General features: G+C 37.6%; 1 protein-coding gene across 2 annotated transcripts; it reads right to left on the reverse strand.

The window, feature by feature from the left end:
- Window positions 1-30: 30 nt before the first annotated feature.
- On the reverse strand, window positions 31-14,472 carry LOC117616434 (acetyl-CoA carboxylase 1-like). Of its 2 annotated transcripts, none has more exons than XM_034345758.1 (33): window positions 14,158-14,472; window positions 13,942-13,998; window positions 12,842-13,220; window positions 11,326-11,532; window positions 11,076-11,237; window positions 10,821-10,913; window positions 10,620-10,715; window positions 10,280-10,453; window positions 9,809-9,902; window positions 9,521-9,708; window positions 9,379-9,429; window positions 9,235-9,274; window positions 8,862-8,986; window positions 8,630-8,746; window positions 8,467-8,541; window positions 8,333-8,389; window positions 8,101-8,205; window positions 7,860-7,946; window positions 7,591-7,782; window positions 7,325-7,513; window positions 7,049-7,159; window positions 6,878-6,964; window positions 6,585-6,761; window positions 5,849-5,926; window positions 5,625-5,747; window positions 5,003-5,272; window positions 4,582-4,919; window positions 4,057-4,294; window positions 3,598-3,950; window positions 3,302-3,506; window positions 2,961-3,137; window positions 693-2,843; window positions 31-604 (listed from the first exon to the last, which is right to left on the reverse strand). In XM_034345758.1, exons 3-33 carry the CDS (start codon window positions 13,217-13,219, stop codon window positions 548-550), a joined length of 6,795 nt encoding a protein of 2,264 aa, XP_034201649.1. In that variant the 5' UTR covers window position 13,220; window positions 13,942-13,998; window positions 14,158-14,472; the 3' UTR covers window positions 31-547. The 2 variants fall into 2 exon arrangements, with proteins under 2 accessions (XP_034201649.1, XP_034201650.1); XM_034345759.1 differs by having other exon boundaries at window positions 14,286-14,464.
- Window positions 14,473-17,420: the final 2,948 nt, after the last annotated feature.

Below are 17,420 nucleotides of genomic sequence, written 5' to 3' on the forward strand. Positions count from 1 at the left end.
AAAAAAGAAGTTCAGACCTAGAAAGATGACTTGACATGGAACATAGTGACATCGTGTTATTAGAAGGATCTTTTCAGACTAGAAGTCCGATATGAATGAATAAAAGTACACAATGATGATGAGCATGAATCTGCTATTACAAGTGAAATAATTGATAGTCCTTACAGAATATTACAAACTATGTTGTAATTTTTTATTTCCAAGCATTGATCAGCCATGTAGGAAAATAATGAAACAGAGCCTGCAAATGCTGGTTGTTTCCTTTTTAACTATCTATTTCCTTATATCTTACTCATGACTTACAAAATTTACACTTGGGAGCTAGACTGCTCCCTACAAATCTTCTGCCTCCATTATACACTGAACCTTCCATCAGCAACCTAAATCTATTGATGCATCTGATAGGCAAGCAGTCATTGTGTTCTTACATATGCTAAGGGCAGATAAATAACATGCACCTACTCATCAAGATATGGCTATGATTCAAGCAGATACAACACAAGCAATTTGTGGGACCATCGTCAGATGTGAAGCACCAACTTTTGTATTAACCGAGTACCTTCCGGAGTTCATCGATCAACAGCACTCTGCTTGATGGCTCGACCTGCATTAGATTCAAATCATTACATCCAGGTGGCAAAGATATAACATGCAAAGATGCTTTTAAAAAAGAATATAACATGATTGTTTACCTTGCTTAGAAGGGCAGCAAGACCTTGAGGTAGGGCTTGCAAATCAGAAATTGAGTCACCAATAGTTGCCAATTGAAGCAATACCTTCTGGACCCGCAACTCCTTTAATTTATCCTCATAATTTTTTGGATCATCCTTCCATGTAAAGAAAATGCCATCATCCACCCATGCATCTTCTCTGGATTTTGAAATATCAGAACTGAAAAACCAGCTCTTGATCAAATCTATTGCAGATTTATGTGAAAGCTGTTCGCCAGCAGCATCTCTCAATGTCTTGATGAGTGACTCTTCGGCAATTCTCCTACGCAATCTCTTGTAGAAGAAAGATCGAGAGGTATTCCAGTCCAACACTTCTCGGATTACCCCTTTTGCAGCCATCCTAAGAGAAGTATCATGCAGTTCTGCAAATCTAGTGGCTATCTGAGTGTAGACAGGCAAAAGCTGTTTCTCACGCGATCTTATCTGATGCTGTAGGGGTTCAACCATCTCGTGTGCCCCACAGCTCCTGGCTTCCTGAAGTTTTGCCTTCAGTTGGATCAGCTGTTGGTCAAGCCTGCCCATGCTCTCCAGCAGCTCCTTGTCCCTAAACTTGATCTCGATCATCCCCTCTGGCTCAAGCACATTACCTCTAGCAGTTCGATCAGCATACATTTCAATATGGTCTGGATTTATCCGACTATCCACGACCACCCATGCTCCACCGCGGAGCTCACCCATCATAGGGATGAATACAAAAATGGGCTGTTTGTAAGTCCTAAGGTTCTCCACAATGGTTGATCCAGCCTGAAGGATCCCTTCGAAAAGGTCCCTCTGCCCACCGGAAAAGCCTCTCCAGTTAGCAAGAATGAAAAGTGGGAGCTCTTCTCTGTTGAAATCTAATAATGCTTGGGCTGTCTTACTTGCAGAATCAGGAAACCATACTTGCCCAGCCTGAGGAACAACTCTCTCATGGGAATCAAGCTGGCCTGGATCAGCAGGTATAACTTGCATCACCGTCTGTGTCTCAACAGCAACTATTCCTACAGGGATTCCTCCAAGCTTCGCCCTTCCAGTAACAACTGTTCTTGCCCAGCCTTCTAGCGTCTCAACAAAGCTGTCTTTGTCAAAAATACCACCCATCCAGTTCCCATTACCATTTAAAGTACCACAAATAGCAGCACGAGGATCACATGAATTCTCAGGGTAGTACTCAACAGGCCTTTCTGGAGGATCCAAGGGACATGAAATGGGGAGTGGGCCACCAGCATGGGCAGGAACATAGCTTAACCACTTCAAAATAGCAGATACTCCTTCAAGATCATCAGCAACCGTTAGATGGACAACCCCATTTGTTCCCATAATTTTAGGTCCTCCAAGTTGCATATGAGAGCTGTACACCTCCCGGCCAAGAAGTTTGTTCAATGCAGAGAAACCAGTTAAAATTATGGGCTGATCAAGCCTTTGTATGCACCGCATTCCAAGCCGAGCAAGATAAGCGCCTATCCCTACAGTTCTGCCAGTCACATATGTTAAGGTAAAGGTTTCCTTGTATGCCCTCGAATATGCACCAGCAATTGCTCCACTGCCTGTCAAGCTCTCGACCCCCAAGCCATCCTCCTTTCCAACAATGGTATCTATAACCCATCTGGTTTCTCCACTTGCAAGCTTTAATTCATGTGCTATCACAGATGATCCAATCCGAGCATAATCCTCACAGGTCAAATACACATACTGAAAGCCACGTTCAGGGCTTGTTTCATCAGACCAACCAACTTTAAAGCAGGATTTGACTTCTTCAGCTACCCCAATACGGGCACCTGAGTTTGCTGCCAAGTATATCAAAGGCAGTTTCTTGGCACAAGCAAGCTCAGTTACTGCAAAGAAGAATGCGTCCTCTCTTGGGCCAAAAGATCCAGCTTTAAAGGTCACATCATTTGAAACAATCAATATCTTCCTTCCAGAAGGGAACTCAGGGGTAGACATCTCCATAGACCAGGCTACCATACCAACATCATTGAGCCCAGGTGGACGCTCTACATTGACAAGTGGAGAACCCCAGGTGCCTTTTTGGTCAGCAAATTTGAGCTCAGAGACTTTAAGAACTTTATCCTTGGGTTTTTTACCACCTGGTAATTGGGATGCCCATGACTTTTCCAAGGCCGTCTGAAATGCCTGCAAATTAACATTTATCTCCAGTTAGTTTCACCATGCTTCTGAATCATGGAAAAACATAAAATTGATTTACCAACCAAAAAAAAAAAAAAACCAAACCCATATCACAAATCTCACCAGTGGAAAATCATAGCAGTAAGTGGTGCTGGTTCTCCTGGCCAACAGACGTTTACGGTCAATAGCTCCCAAAGGCTGATAGTGCGCATTCACTGGTACACCATGCAGGGGACCCTGAACAGAAGCTGAATGGTATACCACTCTATGTTTGTTGGTATCCTCTAGTTCCCGATAGATCTGAATATCATGTTGATCAGTAATGCAATCATGACTCATGATCCATACAAATTGTTAAAGGAGACTCCATATGCTTTACTACCGAACTTCAACAATTATTTAGCTGGAAAAGGTAACTGGGTGGTAGAAAACATAAATAAAATGTGCATCATATATAAACATACTTGTATAGTGCAGGTATGACCAGTCACATTTGTCACGACAACCCTCCAAGCCTGTCCAGAGGATGCTATCCACAGCTTCACTTCCCACTCACAGACACCCAACCTATGCATCCTTACACCAACAGAAGCATGAATTTCACGTGCAAGTTCTTCTAAAATCACCTCCACCACAGTTTCTTCTTGCCCAGCATCTAAATCTACTCTCCTGGCACAATTATTCAAATGTAAGATTCTAAAAAGTTCACCATATTATCTCAGAAGCAAAGAAATTGAATAAGAAAAAAGAAAATAATTACTTGGGGTAAGGCAGTAGATCATCAATTTGTTGCTCACGTAAGATATAAAGATACATATGAGTATAGTCGGATTTGACATTGGCATTGTGCGCATTAAGTTCCAACTCTTCCATTGCTGTTAATAAGGACCTCAAAATGCTCCTTGAAGTAAATGACAAAGCCCATTGCTTACTAGCTGCTTCCACGTCTAGCCTTTGAAATCCAGTGAATCCTTCATTTGTTGTTGGCTGCCTTACAAGTGTTCTGAGGAACATTCTTTGGATTGGTAGCGGCTTGTCTACAACAGTGTACAAGTGCCACTGACGGTCCCGAGATGGGGTATACTGTATATTCTCATAGCCTTTGAGCTTGTCCTGGATCAGAACAAAAGTTGAGTAACTTCATAGCAAGAGTCCATGCATATAATTTTTCCCACTCTTAACCCAAAACACTGGTGCTAGAACCAAAAAAATTACTAACCAATTCAAGGTAAATGGATAGAGGAGGTTCCAGATGACGCAATAAAGGTTCTTCCTCATAATAGAGTTTCTCTGACGACCAGTGGAAGGAATGCCTCATAGGGGCTCGCCCTTCATCTCTTTGTATGATACAACTAATTACTCTGACATCTGCACTGTGTAGACTGGAGGCTACCCCTTGCTCTTTAAGTATTTTGGCTAACTTCTTAATTCTTTCTTGAGCCTGGTCCTCATCTCCACTGCCATGCATGAATCAGCAATGGTCGTCAATAAGGTTTTTAACTGTAGGTTCCATTTGGCATGTCTTTGCAGATAAAAAGAAATAATTAAAACTGTTTATTATCTGAAATAGGACCATTGTAAATTTGGAGTGTAGACAGATCCAATTAAAACTAAGACTCAGTATGATTACAAACTAATCAGAATACAGCATGAGCTTAGCTTTTCAAACCTGTCCCGAAATATTCATCACATGTTGAATTTAAAGTTGAAATTTCAATGATTATAAAAAGGGCAGGTGCGATACCTATCCTGAAGTAAACTCATCGGATTGTTGATGCCAACTAAAGCAATATGCATCATATTACCAAAGCCACTTGGTTCAGTAGATCGATTTGGAATTGATTCATGAAGTTGATGAGACATTTCTTTCAATGCAGCACTAATAATTGCTGGCAGAAATTGAAGAGATTTTATTATAACCATGACTCCCCATTTTCTCTCGCTATGTTTCTCAACCGATTTATCAAATGATTGATCTTCATTGGAATTTTTTCTCTCAGTATGTTCTTCCAAGAACTCCCATGAAGCCATAAGACCAGATCGGTGCCACTGCATCCTGACACTCCCCTTTACAAGATATGGCTGATGGCAAAAACAAAGTTAAGCAAGGAAATTACCGTCAAAAATTAAGCAAGCAGGAACTCAAAGTGTTTGAACCAAGGTACCTGGTATAACCGACGCACATAACTCTCTACAACTCGCCTCTGAAGAGTGTGATCACTATGATCAAATAGACCTACAAGGGCATCTTCAACTGCCAAAGGAGCACTCACAAGATCCTCCATTCGTTCATTTATGGCACTTTTCCTCTTCGGGGTATCCATGGTTTCACCATCCTCAGTAAACATCTCTAACTCAGAAAGACTTCTGGCAATGCTGGAACGAAGTTCGCTCAACTTGGTTTGCTCCATCAGTTGACTGGCCTTTAGTGCCAACTGCACAAATTTAATTCAGCATTAGGACAATATTAGGAAACAAAAGAGAAGATGAGCATATAAATCTAATGAAAAGTAAATAAACATTGATTGCTGATGTGAGGAGAATTTAGACTGGATTTCGTAAAACTTGAAAGCAGAAGAAGATCGACATATTAAAAACTAATAACTCAGCATGGTTTGAATAACTCAGTTCTATGGCTTGTACATAACCACTGATTTCTGACTTGTGTGACGATAACTGGAGAACTGAGTCTGGATTTTGAAAAACTTATAAACAGAGAAAGAAATATCCATATATAGAAAGTTATTAGTTCAAGCTGGATTTGATTAACTCAGTGCAACGGCCAACCTCAGAATAGCTTGTGTGGTTAAGTGCAGAAAACCGAATTAGTTTGTCCCTATATGCAGCAGGGTTGGGGTAGACCAGTTGTTCCATGAGTCGTAGTATCAACTTATTTTTATTCTTGACACCCTGCAAGCACAATACACACATAATATGGGTATAAAATAATTTCAACAGACAATTGAATGAGACCTGGGAAGGCAAACTGAGCATGTACTTGATTTTAATACCTGATGAGAAAGCACAATGTCCACAATCTTCAATAGATCTTTTTTATATTGAAGTCGAAGGCGTTCAATTACATCAGCCTGAAGCAGATAAAATATTAGCTATCATGCATGAAGATTCTGACAAGAAAAAAGGAAAGAAAGATTACAAATTTACAACATTCAAACTCTTGGAGCAGCCTCAAGTTCCTAATTACCAGGGTACAGTTAACTGTAAAACTGTGAAGCTAAATACACATTTGGAGTTCAGTGACCAGTATTCAAGACAATTTTTAACTACTATGTTGTAATTAAACATTAGTCAGGTTAGAGATTTAAGGAAGACCCAAAAAAAAAAAAAATTGAAAAAGAAAATAGCACAACTGAAAAACAATATATAAAAGTCAGTCAAATACAAAGGTGGCTATGGTAACACCCGGATGTGCAACAAGACAGCAACTAGAGAGGTTTGCCTTCTGCTTATGTGATTGTATTAGTATTCTATTTAAAAAATTTTACATGCAGATGAATAACCAGAACCCAGTGAGACTAATGAAGTCAGGATAAAACTTATAAGAACAAATGCCCTTTACGAGCCAAAGAGAGCTTACATCAATGAACTGTAATGAGCAGCCACGTTCCATTCTTATGTTTCAACTAAAGCCATGAATGTCTCATGATACAAATAAAACAGTACCCGCAGTCTCAAATATTTAGCCTAAGTTGCATAAAAAGTTGGCTTCCATAATGAGAGACTAACCTGAATGTTGTCACTGAATAATTCTTCAACTGACAGATACTCTTCAAAAAGGGATTGAACAATAACTCGGGCATGACTTTCTCTTCCACCTTCATAAGACTTCACAACGCTCAGCAAAGGCTCAACAAGCCTTTCTTGGGCTCCTTTCTCTTTATCGGGAGAGGAGTATAGATGGGCCTGCAGAAAAATGCACAAACATAAGTCTGAATTTTCCATGGATGCCGGCTCGAAATATTTGATCATCCTAAGAGAAAACAGTAATCAAAATAAGGAATTTGAAATATAGAACTCACCTCAAGAATACCACGCAACAATTTGGCAGGGAAGTCAACATTCTGAGAGCTAGAAATCAACTCAAACTCCTTAAATTTTGATTCCAACTGTAAAATTATATGAGAGAATCACATGAGGGTAAAGACTCGTTTTGAGCATATCAGAGGGAAAACCGCCCCATTTTTGCTTACTTCATTTTTAAGATCTTTGGGTAGGCGGGTTGCCAGAACTGCAAAGCATTCTTGCCATTGAAGGAAAGGGAGTTCAGGGCTATCTAGGCAATTGAGCAAGTTTTGCACTACCTGAGATAGATGAGAACTATTCAATAAGACAAGTTTAAGAATAACACAATCTACCAAATGATACCAGACGATGTATTCCCACATTTACAAGGCCCAAGAAAATGGCAAGAAATCACAGATTACAAGGTGTTCAAAATATTATGTTTATGTTGAAAGAGAACTCACTTCATCAATGTTATGCTCATAACCAGCAAGAATCATTCGGGCTGCATTTAAGCTTGCAGCACATCTCTGATGAACTTTACCAGAAATTGCAGTTGGAGGCCCCAGGACTGGGAAGCTCCCATGGAAGGGTTCCGTCTTTCTTACAGCTGAAGGATCATCTAAATCAAGCCTTGCAATAAGTTGACCAGCCTACACAAAACCAATTTTATTTTTTAACTTCTATCAAGAGAAGAATGTATTTATTTCCTACTTGGAACATGATTTACCTGCATTGCTTGGCCTTCAGACATTTTAAAGTGGATAACTCCGGAAGCAGGTGAAAGAAGAGGCATACACATCTTCATAACCTCAACCTCAGCATATGGTGCGTCAGCATCGACATGACTACCATCAGCAACCAAGTACCTCAGCAGCTTGCATGGTGTCTCTGCTATTAACTTCGATGGATCGTGGTCGTTCTAGATTCAACAAAGGTCAACAACTCAGCTTGCAGAAGGGAATGTGGGGGAAGATAAAAGGGGGGAAATGGGCGCACCTGAAGCAAGCAAGTCCTTCCATCAATAAGAAGGCGAGTTCCAGCTGCTTCTTCCTCTGCGTATATAATGTGACTGTTTCCATCTAACTGTAAGAAGAGTTATGAGCAAGAGTTTACTCAAATGAAAAGTACTCATATTAATTAAAAATGCAAGAACAAACAAGTAATAAATAATGAGCAAGAGTAAAATCATCTGTGATGTTAGAATCATAAAAACAATAAAGAGAAAATTTGTACATGCCTGCATCAACAAACCCCCATCACGTAAAGTATGTATCTCTGCTTCGATCTCTGACTCATTCATCCTCAATCTGTAGCTTCCGGGACCCCCCCTCACCATGTCAATCTAGAAATAGTTTTCCATGGCATTGATTATATATCACTACAGATTCTACCAACCAAAAATGTCCAAACGTGTCCAAGACAAAAAAGAAAAATCCTTTGGAATGAAACGACATCGTTGGAAAATATACCGTGTATTTACTCCCTTCGATGTTCAAGGACACTTGAGCATGAACAAGTGATATATGCTGCAATCAGGATTGACAAATATTAATTGTTGACACCTATAACATGTACCTAGAAGGGTTTTTTTTTACTACCATACCTTGGGTGGAATTTGCCCTTTCTCAAGATAACCGACGTAATCTGAAACCATTGCTGCACTACTGGCAGATGCTTTCTGAATAGGGCACAATAGGAATAATAAGTGATGCATTTTGCAAGTAAAATATTCAAAATTCAACGGTTAATAAGACAGTTGAACTTACAAACAGAGTCCCTCCAACTACAGAGAGATACCAAGGAGGCCTCTCCGCTCTAACTCGCATGGCAATTCTACTATCTAACCAACCTGTGTGGATTTTATTCTCTCTGTAGTCTGAAGCCTGCAGAACATGTTTCATAGCATTACTTGATGTTTCATCAAAATTCTATGTTCTTTATAATATCTTTTAAAACGATGCTATAGAATTGTATCATAGGTCGTGTTGTGAAGTTTACATGTAAAAGATCTATTGAATAATCAACATTTGTACGAATTTCTCCTCGAATTTGAATTTCCTTCAGCCCAAGAACCATGTTTGCAATAGCTAGAGCTCGGGACTCTCCAAATGCAAAAACATGTCCTGCAAAAAAAGAGAGAATTTTAAATATGTTAGTAGCAAAGATGGATGACTGATTTAACAAACAACAGTTCTCAAACCAGTTATGCATAATATCTATATATGAACCCACCGACCGAATGGCCATTGCCCAAGTATAGTTGACGGTCACTCAGATTCTCCGACCGTATGGACCTATTTTATTCACATTATATTCTGGCTATTTAGACAGAAAAAGAAATAAAATCAAGTTGCAGTAGGTTAATACTTACCAAACTGAGAGTCTGAGAATTCATGAATGCCTCCTCCAGACTGCATGTCAAAACATCAATCAGAATTTATCTGAGAACTATATTTTCTTTCTTTCTTTTTCCTTTCTGGAGGAAGTTGTCGTTATCCACTTACAAGATATTTACCTTAACAGAAAAGTATGCCCAAACATTTGGCTTGCTTTTAAAACTCAACTCCTGCATATAGTAAGACATACTCACTATAGAGTCATGTATTGCATTAGGACAAATAAAGTAAGAGTAAGCCTGAGGAACCATCAAAACTAACCTGTACTTTCCCACTAGTAGGCTTAAAGCCATCATCTGGATCCTCACTTGTTACACGCACAGCAACACAATGACCCTTTGGCCTTGTAGATTCTGCCTTGTCAAAATCAAATGGGGTAGCAACAGCTGAGGTCTTTCTCCATGCATCATATCCACCACCATGTTCCATTCCATAAAATCGCCTTATTTCTAATCAAATGAATCATATAGACAGAGAATGTGAACAAATTAAGAAACATGACAAGTAAATCAAAACATATTTGAAGAAATCCAGAAACTAAGATGATACCAGGAATTTGCCAGAGAGGGATGCCCATTCCAACTGCAACTTGGGCTGCTGGAAGATTTATTTCAGCTATCCACTCAGTGACTGGGTGCTCCACCTACATTGAATTAAATCTTAGACATTTAGTTTCACTCACAAAATTATTTTTCTTGAAAAGCAGATGCAAGAACAGAAGCTAACACAGCTGATCGATGCCTATAGGCATTAGTAAAACAGCTATTGAAATTCTAATTATTATAATGATAATATGATCATATGATGTTCAACCCTTTTGTAAGAGGTTGCATGAAGACTGAATGGCTTGGTTAGTACATAACAAGCATATTTTTGTTTCTATATTCACTTCAGGCATACGCATTTCATTCGTCACTGCATTATTCAGTGCCGCCAGCAAAACAAACTCAAAAAATGAACACACAATGAGTTCATAAGATCATAAGCTGAAAAAAAATTACGAGAACCGAAATAACATACCTGTAACCGAGGGTTCAGCTCTAAGAAATAGTACTCGCCAGTGTCCATACTGTATAGATACTCAACTGTGGCTGCTCCGACATAATTAACAGATTTAGCCAACCTTCGAGCCGCCTGCTCCAACTTTTTTACCGTCTCTTGAGGAGCTACAGTTATTGGACCCTCCTCAATAATCTATAGAACATAAAACAAGAAAATTAGGTTTCGAGGGGAAACATGTCCAGCAGACGAGACTATGCACTACTAAGTACTGGAGAAAGAAAATCTTAGAAGGATAAAGAAAAGTTCCCAAGAAGACCAAGCTAAATGTGGAAAAACATAGTCACGTCAGAAATATTACCTTCTGGTGCCGCCTTTGAACACTGCAATCACGGCTGTGCAAAGCTGCAACATTTCCATGCTGATCACATAGTAACTGGACCTCTAAATGTCGGCTCTGATGAGAGAAAAGAAAATAAATTAAATTGTAAAAATTGGCAATATCTGGTCTGAAATTCGGCAATAATGCTCATCTAAATCAAAAGGCAATGGATTATCTGACCTGGGATGCAACTTTCATTATAAATATTGGAGATCCAGGAACTTCACCCTGAACTTGCTTGAACAATGCCCTAACTTCATCATCATTATGGACCTAGAAAATTAAGAAATTCAACTTAGCTAAGCTGTTGAATAAGGGATGAAAAGGGTCCAACCAAATTCCTTAACATGTTGGATCAGTGAATGAATCTTGTTTCAGGCTCAGCTAACAATCGCCTATATATATATTTTGTCATGCATGAGCCATGACACAAACCTTTCTTATGCCTTTACCACCACCACCCCATGATGCCTTAATCATTGCTGGGTAACCAACAATCTGACAACTCGCAACCGCTTCCTCTGTCGTATAAACACACGCTTCCCTATATATTTCATCTGGGATTGTAACCAAGCAGCTCTCTGAAGAAATTTTTACCTGGAAAACAGACATTAACAGAATCAGATTGCATTACCCGGCAAAAGAAACAAAAAGAAAAATAGGACACAATTTTCAGGATTCATACATGTGATCCGCTCCATGGAAGGGTAGGTACATTTGCAGCTTGAGCAATTAATGATGAACCAATTTTATCTCCTAATGCTCCCATAGATACAGCTGGCGGCCCGAGAAATACAATTCCCTTTGCAATCAATGCATCTGGAAGCTCAGGGTTCTCAGAGGCATGTCCCCAACCAGGCCAAACTGCATCAACACGTGTTATCTCTGCCATCTGGGTAGTACAGAACAACAAATTCAGGTGAAATACTGACAAGATTTACAGAAATTTCTGAAATGTTTCAGAACTACAGCTAAAGTAATACCCCAGGTTGTGCCATGTGCTCTTTATTTTTTTTTTCTATTTTTTTTTTTGAATAGAAACATTTTTATTCAAATTGTAAGGATCAAAACAAGGGCATTTAGAACGCAGATAAAAAGAAAACACTAGCCGGAGAAACAGACACAAGGCCACTCAACACCTAACTAACCACCAAACATAAGACAACCCCTTAAGATACTACGGCTAGCAGATTGCGCATAATTGTAGGATGGGGTATATCCTTAAAGGCAAGGGAAGTTGATGCCCAAAGGGCAGCCCAAAACTTCACTCTATCCCATAACTCTGCCACTCCCACTCCCTTGTTTTTCTATGAATATTTAGAAATACTCTAAATGGAGAGCGGGTTAGTGTTTGTGTTTGTATGTGTATATGTTTTATGGATTGAGCTATCTAAGGACCCAATTTTCAATTCACAAGATCCATAAAGTAAGAAACTTTCATCTCTTAAGACTTAAACATATTTATCTCCTGAGATGTGAGTGACATTTTCGGTAGCTAATTCAGTAAAGTTTACTGACTGGATGACATGACTATGGCATAATATTAATTAAAGTTCCCTGAATTAGCTCAATTTGCTCCAGATTTGGTAGCTAATGAAACAAAGAGAGCCAGAAGGTTTGTATGGGGGATTGCGATCATCTATTTGCAAGCAACTACCACTTTAGAGGTCAAAAACTTTGCTCAAATGGAGAAAACCAGGTTTTGGGTGTTGAAAGGTAACAACAAGAAATACAGCTCAAAGTATAAAAACACACCTTCCATAATTACCAATAAATCTTCTATGAATTCTGAGAAAAGTAACAATGTAGCAAAAACTTTGCTCAAATGGAGAAAACCAGGTTTTTGGTGTTGAAAGGTAACAACAAGAAATACAGCTCAAAGTATAAAACACACCTTCCATAATTACCAATAAATTTTCTATGAATTCTGAGAAAAGTAACAATGTAGCCTCTTCATTTGAGAAGTCATTTTTTTTTTAAAATAAGTATCTAGTTCTTATACTTTCTTCTTATTTATATTAAAATTCAATTCTTGCAGTCAAAGAAGTGGTGGCAAAATAACACTCAAAGTGCTTTCACTCAGAGGGTTCCTCGTGATTTTAGTTGAATATCTGCTTTCTTCGCAAACACTTTGATAAAATAAATAATAATAAAAACTGGAAAACATGAAAGTGTATGAGGGAAGAGCTTAGCATACACACCTCTACAATGAGCTGCACATTTGCATAGTTATTATTGTTAGTTCCACCAGGAACCTCCAAAAACTGATCAGCAATTCTAATGTGTTCTGCGTTGATTCTCATGTCCTCTGGTGTGGCCATGGCTACCAATAAAACAGCCTTCTCTGTGCCAAATGTTTCATAGGCCCATGTCCTCACACTACGTATGAACTTCACAGCTGCCATTCCATTGTTTGCAATTAAAATGCTATGGATTGGCTTCTTCCCACCAAGGGCATAGCAGAACTCATCAACTTCAGATGCTGTAGCAGGGTGCCTGAGTGGTACTACCCCATTTACATACCCATTTCCACGAGGAAAACTAGGTGTTGTCACCAATCTCCTTTGAGCTTCTGACATGCTGCAGAGCAAGAAACAACGTCATCAACAAGGTAAATGAAATTTTTGGGAACAAATGTACTGGCTCTTTTATTTCATACAAGTTAAACCAAATGCATGATCCTTTTATTTCATACAATGTCATCAACGGGTTGCTGTGGTGTAGTGGTTATCACGTTAGTCTTACACCAAATGCACGATCCTAAGAGCAAGATAATAGCAAATATGAACATCTACCTGGTTATACTATGGCTGCGTTCGGTTACGTGGAAGTGAAGTTGATGCTTATATCTAATTCATGCCATCATGATTCATGAACTCTCATTTTCTCTGTAATCTTGTTTCAAATGTAACAAAATCTCAACACTGAATCAATGTTACACTTATTGAAGCTTTGAATTCCAGTTCTAGGCAACTAGACACAGCCTAAGGATATAGTTGTCAGGTTACAGAGACGGGAAAAAAGAAAAAAAAAAGAATGAACCTTTGTTAAACCATAGACTCCAGAAAAATGCAGAATAGATTCCCAAATCCACAGCAAACACAGCCTTACTGATAAAAGTGCAACTAACCCACAAAAATACAATCTTTGAAAGTTTCAAAACCAATTCCAACTATAATCAAACTACTTCCCAACAACAGATGTCCAAAACAAGCAATACCCGAGCCACCATAACGTTATTCAAACGGAAGTGCCCACAAGACAATTACTTTAAAGGGTTTGAAGTAAATGATTCACATACCTTAATGAGGAAGAGAAAGAGGAGCTGAAATCTTGATCGAACTGCTCAAATTTCTATCTGGGTACAAAGCATTATGAATCAAGAGGCAGAGTTGTGTGAGAAAACAGAAACCCAGAAATGCGTTATGTGGTTGAATTCAATTCAGTGTGTTGTGTTTGTATGTGAATGTGATCATTGGCACAGAGACACATACACAAAGTGCTACACAAAACCAACCTTGGGAACCTATTTAAGTGTTTGAAGGAATTGCAGAGAGGTAGGTGTGTGGGTTTGGGTTTTGTGAGCTGTTGCTGTATGTATCTATTTGCATTCTTAACGGCTTTAATAAGAGCTGCACGTGGTACCTGCCAATTCCACACCCTCTTCCTTTGTTAGCATCAACTCCCAGCTACCCCCTTTGTTTTTCATCTCTCTCTCCTCTCTCTCTCTCTCTCTCTCTCCTCTCTTGAACTAATTTATGATCGAGGCCTCAAGGTGGGTCTCGTTTCCATTCTCAAAGCAGTCAAATGATTTTCCCCCCCTCTCTCTCTTTCTTCTTGTGTGTGAATTTTTTTTTCTTTAAATCCCCATTTGGATTTTGGGTTCAACCAAATTTCGATTCTTTTTTATGGGTTTAGGCCACTAAATACGAAACCAGACATTACATCACGGTTCATGAATGAAGGAATTAATTTTTGGTGTTGGCGTGTCTTGACTGTGAGTTGAGTTGGGTGGTACGGTCTACCAACCCTTCACCCTTCATTTTTTTTCGATGAATCAGTCTGTCCGATATAAATGCCAATACTCCAAGTTTTTATCATAATCTGTTCTCAATATAAATTTATATATAATATGTTTTCTCATACAGTTCTAAGAGTACACAAAAATCAAGAATATATTTTCCAAAAGAAATGTACATAAGCATAGATTTACAACCAAAGAAAGGACACTTGTGTGTAGGTGAACTTTTGTTAGTGAAAGAATTTTGGGTTATGGTTGGAGGTTAGGTCCATCCATGCTATACTTACCTCCCTATCTATCTTTCTTTCCCTAAATTTAATAAAATTGGAAAAATATAAAAGTCATGGAAGAGTCATTCTTTCACATCATCGATATGATGTTTTCATAATTCAACTATCTTAGGTATTGAATAATCATGGCTTAGATTGAATGATAAAAAGGAATTTGGGGGTCTTTTGAACTAGGGCAAAGAAAGTTGATTGATGAAATGATTCAGAATAAAGTCAGTTACAATTAGTTTTGATTTGATCAATTGATTCACTAAGTGTGCACACCCACATTTTGTTATAGTTTTTTCTTCTTTTGAACTATAATTAGTTAGGAAAAGTATCCTTGTTTTAATATTAGGCTGCAAAGCTTCAAGTTTTTAATAATCATATATGTATTATAATATAGATAAAATAATAACATATTATAAACATGTTACGTGAAGGTTTTTTTGGTAAATACTACGAGGTGTTCCCATGCCTGAAAAATGGGATTAATCTCCGCTCAGGGTCATGTCACTTGAAGTTACGGTTACACAAAACAATTTTCTATACTCTTTCTACTGTACAAATATTCAAAATAATGTGATTATTATTTGATATCCTATTTCTCGGCAAACATGGATGTGTTTGGAGTTTGCTGCCTAATCAAAGTTTGTGTGTAATGCACTTTTTTCTCCCCAACTCAAATTCAAAACCCAAATCTTATGCCCTTTGGATCTATTTCATGATGATGTGGATATAGAACTACAATACATTAGTCTTGTGGGTTTTCAAGTGATAATTATCTTTCCCCGACTTAACATGTATAAAAACCCAACATATATAAATTTGTACAAACTGAATTTGTGGCCACATATATATATATATATATATATATATATAAATAAAAACGTGGAAGGCAATTGTTTTGGTTAGTGAACGACCACGTGTTCCAAGGGTTTGAAGAACCGTGTACCTAAGTATATCTCAATTAGCTTTGATCATTTTCTCATACTTAACTTGTGAAGCCTCAAATTTTAGCTAAATATGCTTACAGGTCAAACCCTACCCACGCTTCAACCTAACTCCATACCTACTCAAGATGTTCTTTGCTTAATTTCTTTTATTCTTTTTTGTTAGAGAATTAAAGGACGCAGCCGCCTTTCCCTTTAAGTCCATGATACTATGGTTTATTTTTTATTTTTTCAGAACTTGGGGTCCCAACTTTCAGTCACTCCTATTAATAACTTAATATGTCTAAAAGTGATTTATCGAGGTTTGTTCGATTGTGAATAGTTGATTGATATGAAAATCGAAGAGTTTATCGGTTGTAATTACGTAATCAAAAGTTGATTGTTATTTTTATTTATTATTATTATTTGTCACTTAAATCTCTCAAATTTTATTTGCAAGACTACATGTTTGATGATTTTCAATCCTTTGTCTTGGGGTCCCAACTTTCAGTCACTCCTATTAATAACTTTAATATGTCTAAAAGTGATTTGTCGAGGTTTGTTCGATTGTGAATAATAGATTGATATGAAAATCGAAGATTTTATCAGTTGTAATTACGTAATCAAAAGTTGACTGTTATTTCTATTTATTATTATTATTTGTCACTTGAATCTCTCAAATTTTATTTGCAAGACTACATGTTTGATGATTTTATCTTAAAAATAAGTGATGATCGATGGTCTCTCACATATTGTGGGCTTGGGGAGTTGGGGGTTGGAAGATGGAGCTTTAATTTTTGAGGCGTAGTTAATGGTTTTTGGTCTTTTATATTTAGGGTAAATTACTCAAATGGTCCTCAAACTTGTACTCGATTTACATTTTAGTCCCTAAATTAAATTATTAGTCCAAATGGTACATAAACTCTATTTTAATCATCCATTTGATCCAACCGTTACATTTTCTGTTAAATGTAACCAAATTTTAAGGGCAAATACGACTTTTCATAATTAACAAATAAAATAGGATTAAAATAAATACAAAATTAGAAAATAATTGAAGAAAAAGAGAAAAAAAAATCATGAGACCCATTTGCTTTTGACCAATTTGCCATGCAAAATAATTGTCAAATGCAGACCCATTTGCTTTTATTTTTTATTTTTTAGTAATTATTTATTTTTAACATGCAAAATGACCAATTTGCCCTCATATTTAACAGCAACATTGACAGAATGTAACGGTTGGATCAAATGGGCGATTAAAATAGAGTTTATGTACCATTTGGACTAATAATTTAATATATGGACCAAAATATAAATCACGTATAAGTTTGATGATCATTTAAGTAATTTACCCTTATATTTATTTCGAGTGGGTCAACCTTTTGGTCAAACGCGTTTTGTTTTTCAACATGTCGATAACTATTTTTTATAGGATACTGCTTGTATATTTTCATGTAAGGAGTTACTTCTCCTTCATGCTTGTATATTTTTTATAGGATACTGCTTGTATATTTTCAACGCGTTTTGTTTTAATATATATGCAAAAATAATTTATTAA

The sequence above is a fragment of the Prunus dulcis genome, chromosome 1 (genome assembly GCF_902201215.1).
Source record: "Prunus dulcis chromosome 1, ALMONDv2, whole genome shotgun sequence".
NCBI lineage: Eukaryota > Viridiplantae > Streptophyta > Magnoliopsida > Rosales > Rosaceae > Prunus > Prunus dulcis.

Bases quoted from the DNA above. Each gene is read 5' to 3' on its own strand.
- LOC117616434 (XM_034345758.1), bottom strand. From the start codon at position 13,219: ATGTCAGAAGCTCAAAGGAGATTGGTGACAACACCTAGTTTTCCTCGT. The intron at 10,716-10,820 runs GTCAGATAATCC...TTCTCTCATCAG, and splicing joins TAATGAAAGTTGCATCCCAG to AGCCGACATTTAGAGGTCCA. The intron at 7,783-7,859 runs GTGCGCCCATTT...TGTTGAATCTAG, and splicing joins GAAGGACTTGCTTGCTTCAG to AACGACCACGATCCATCGAA.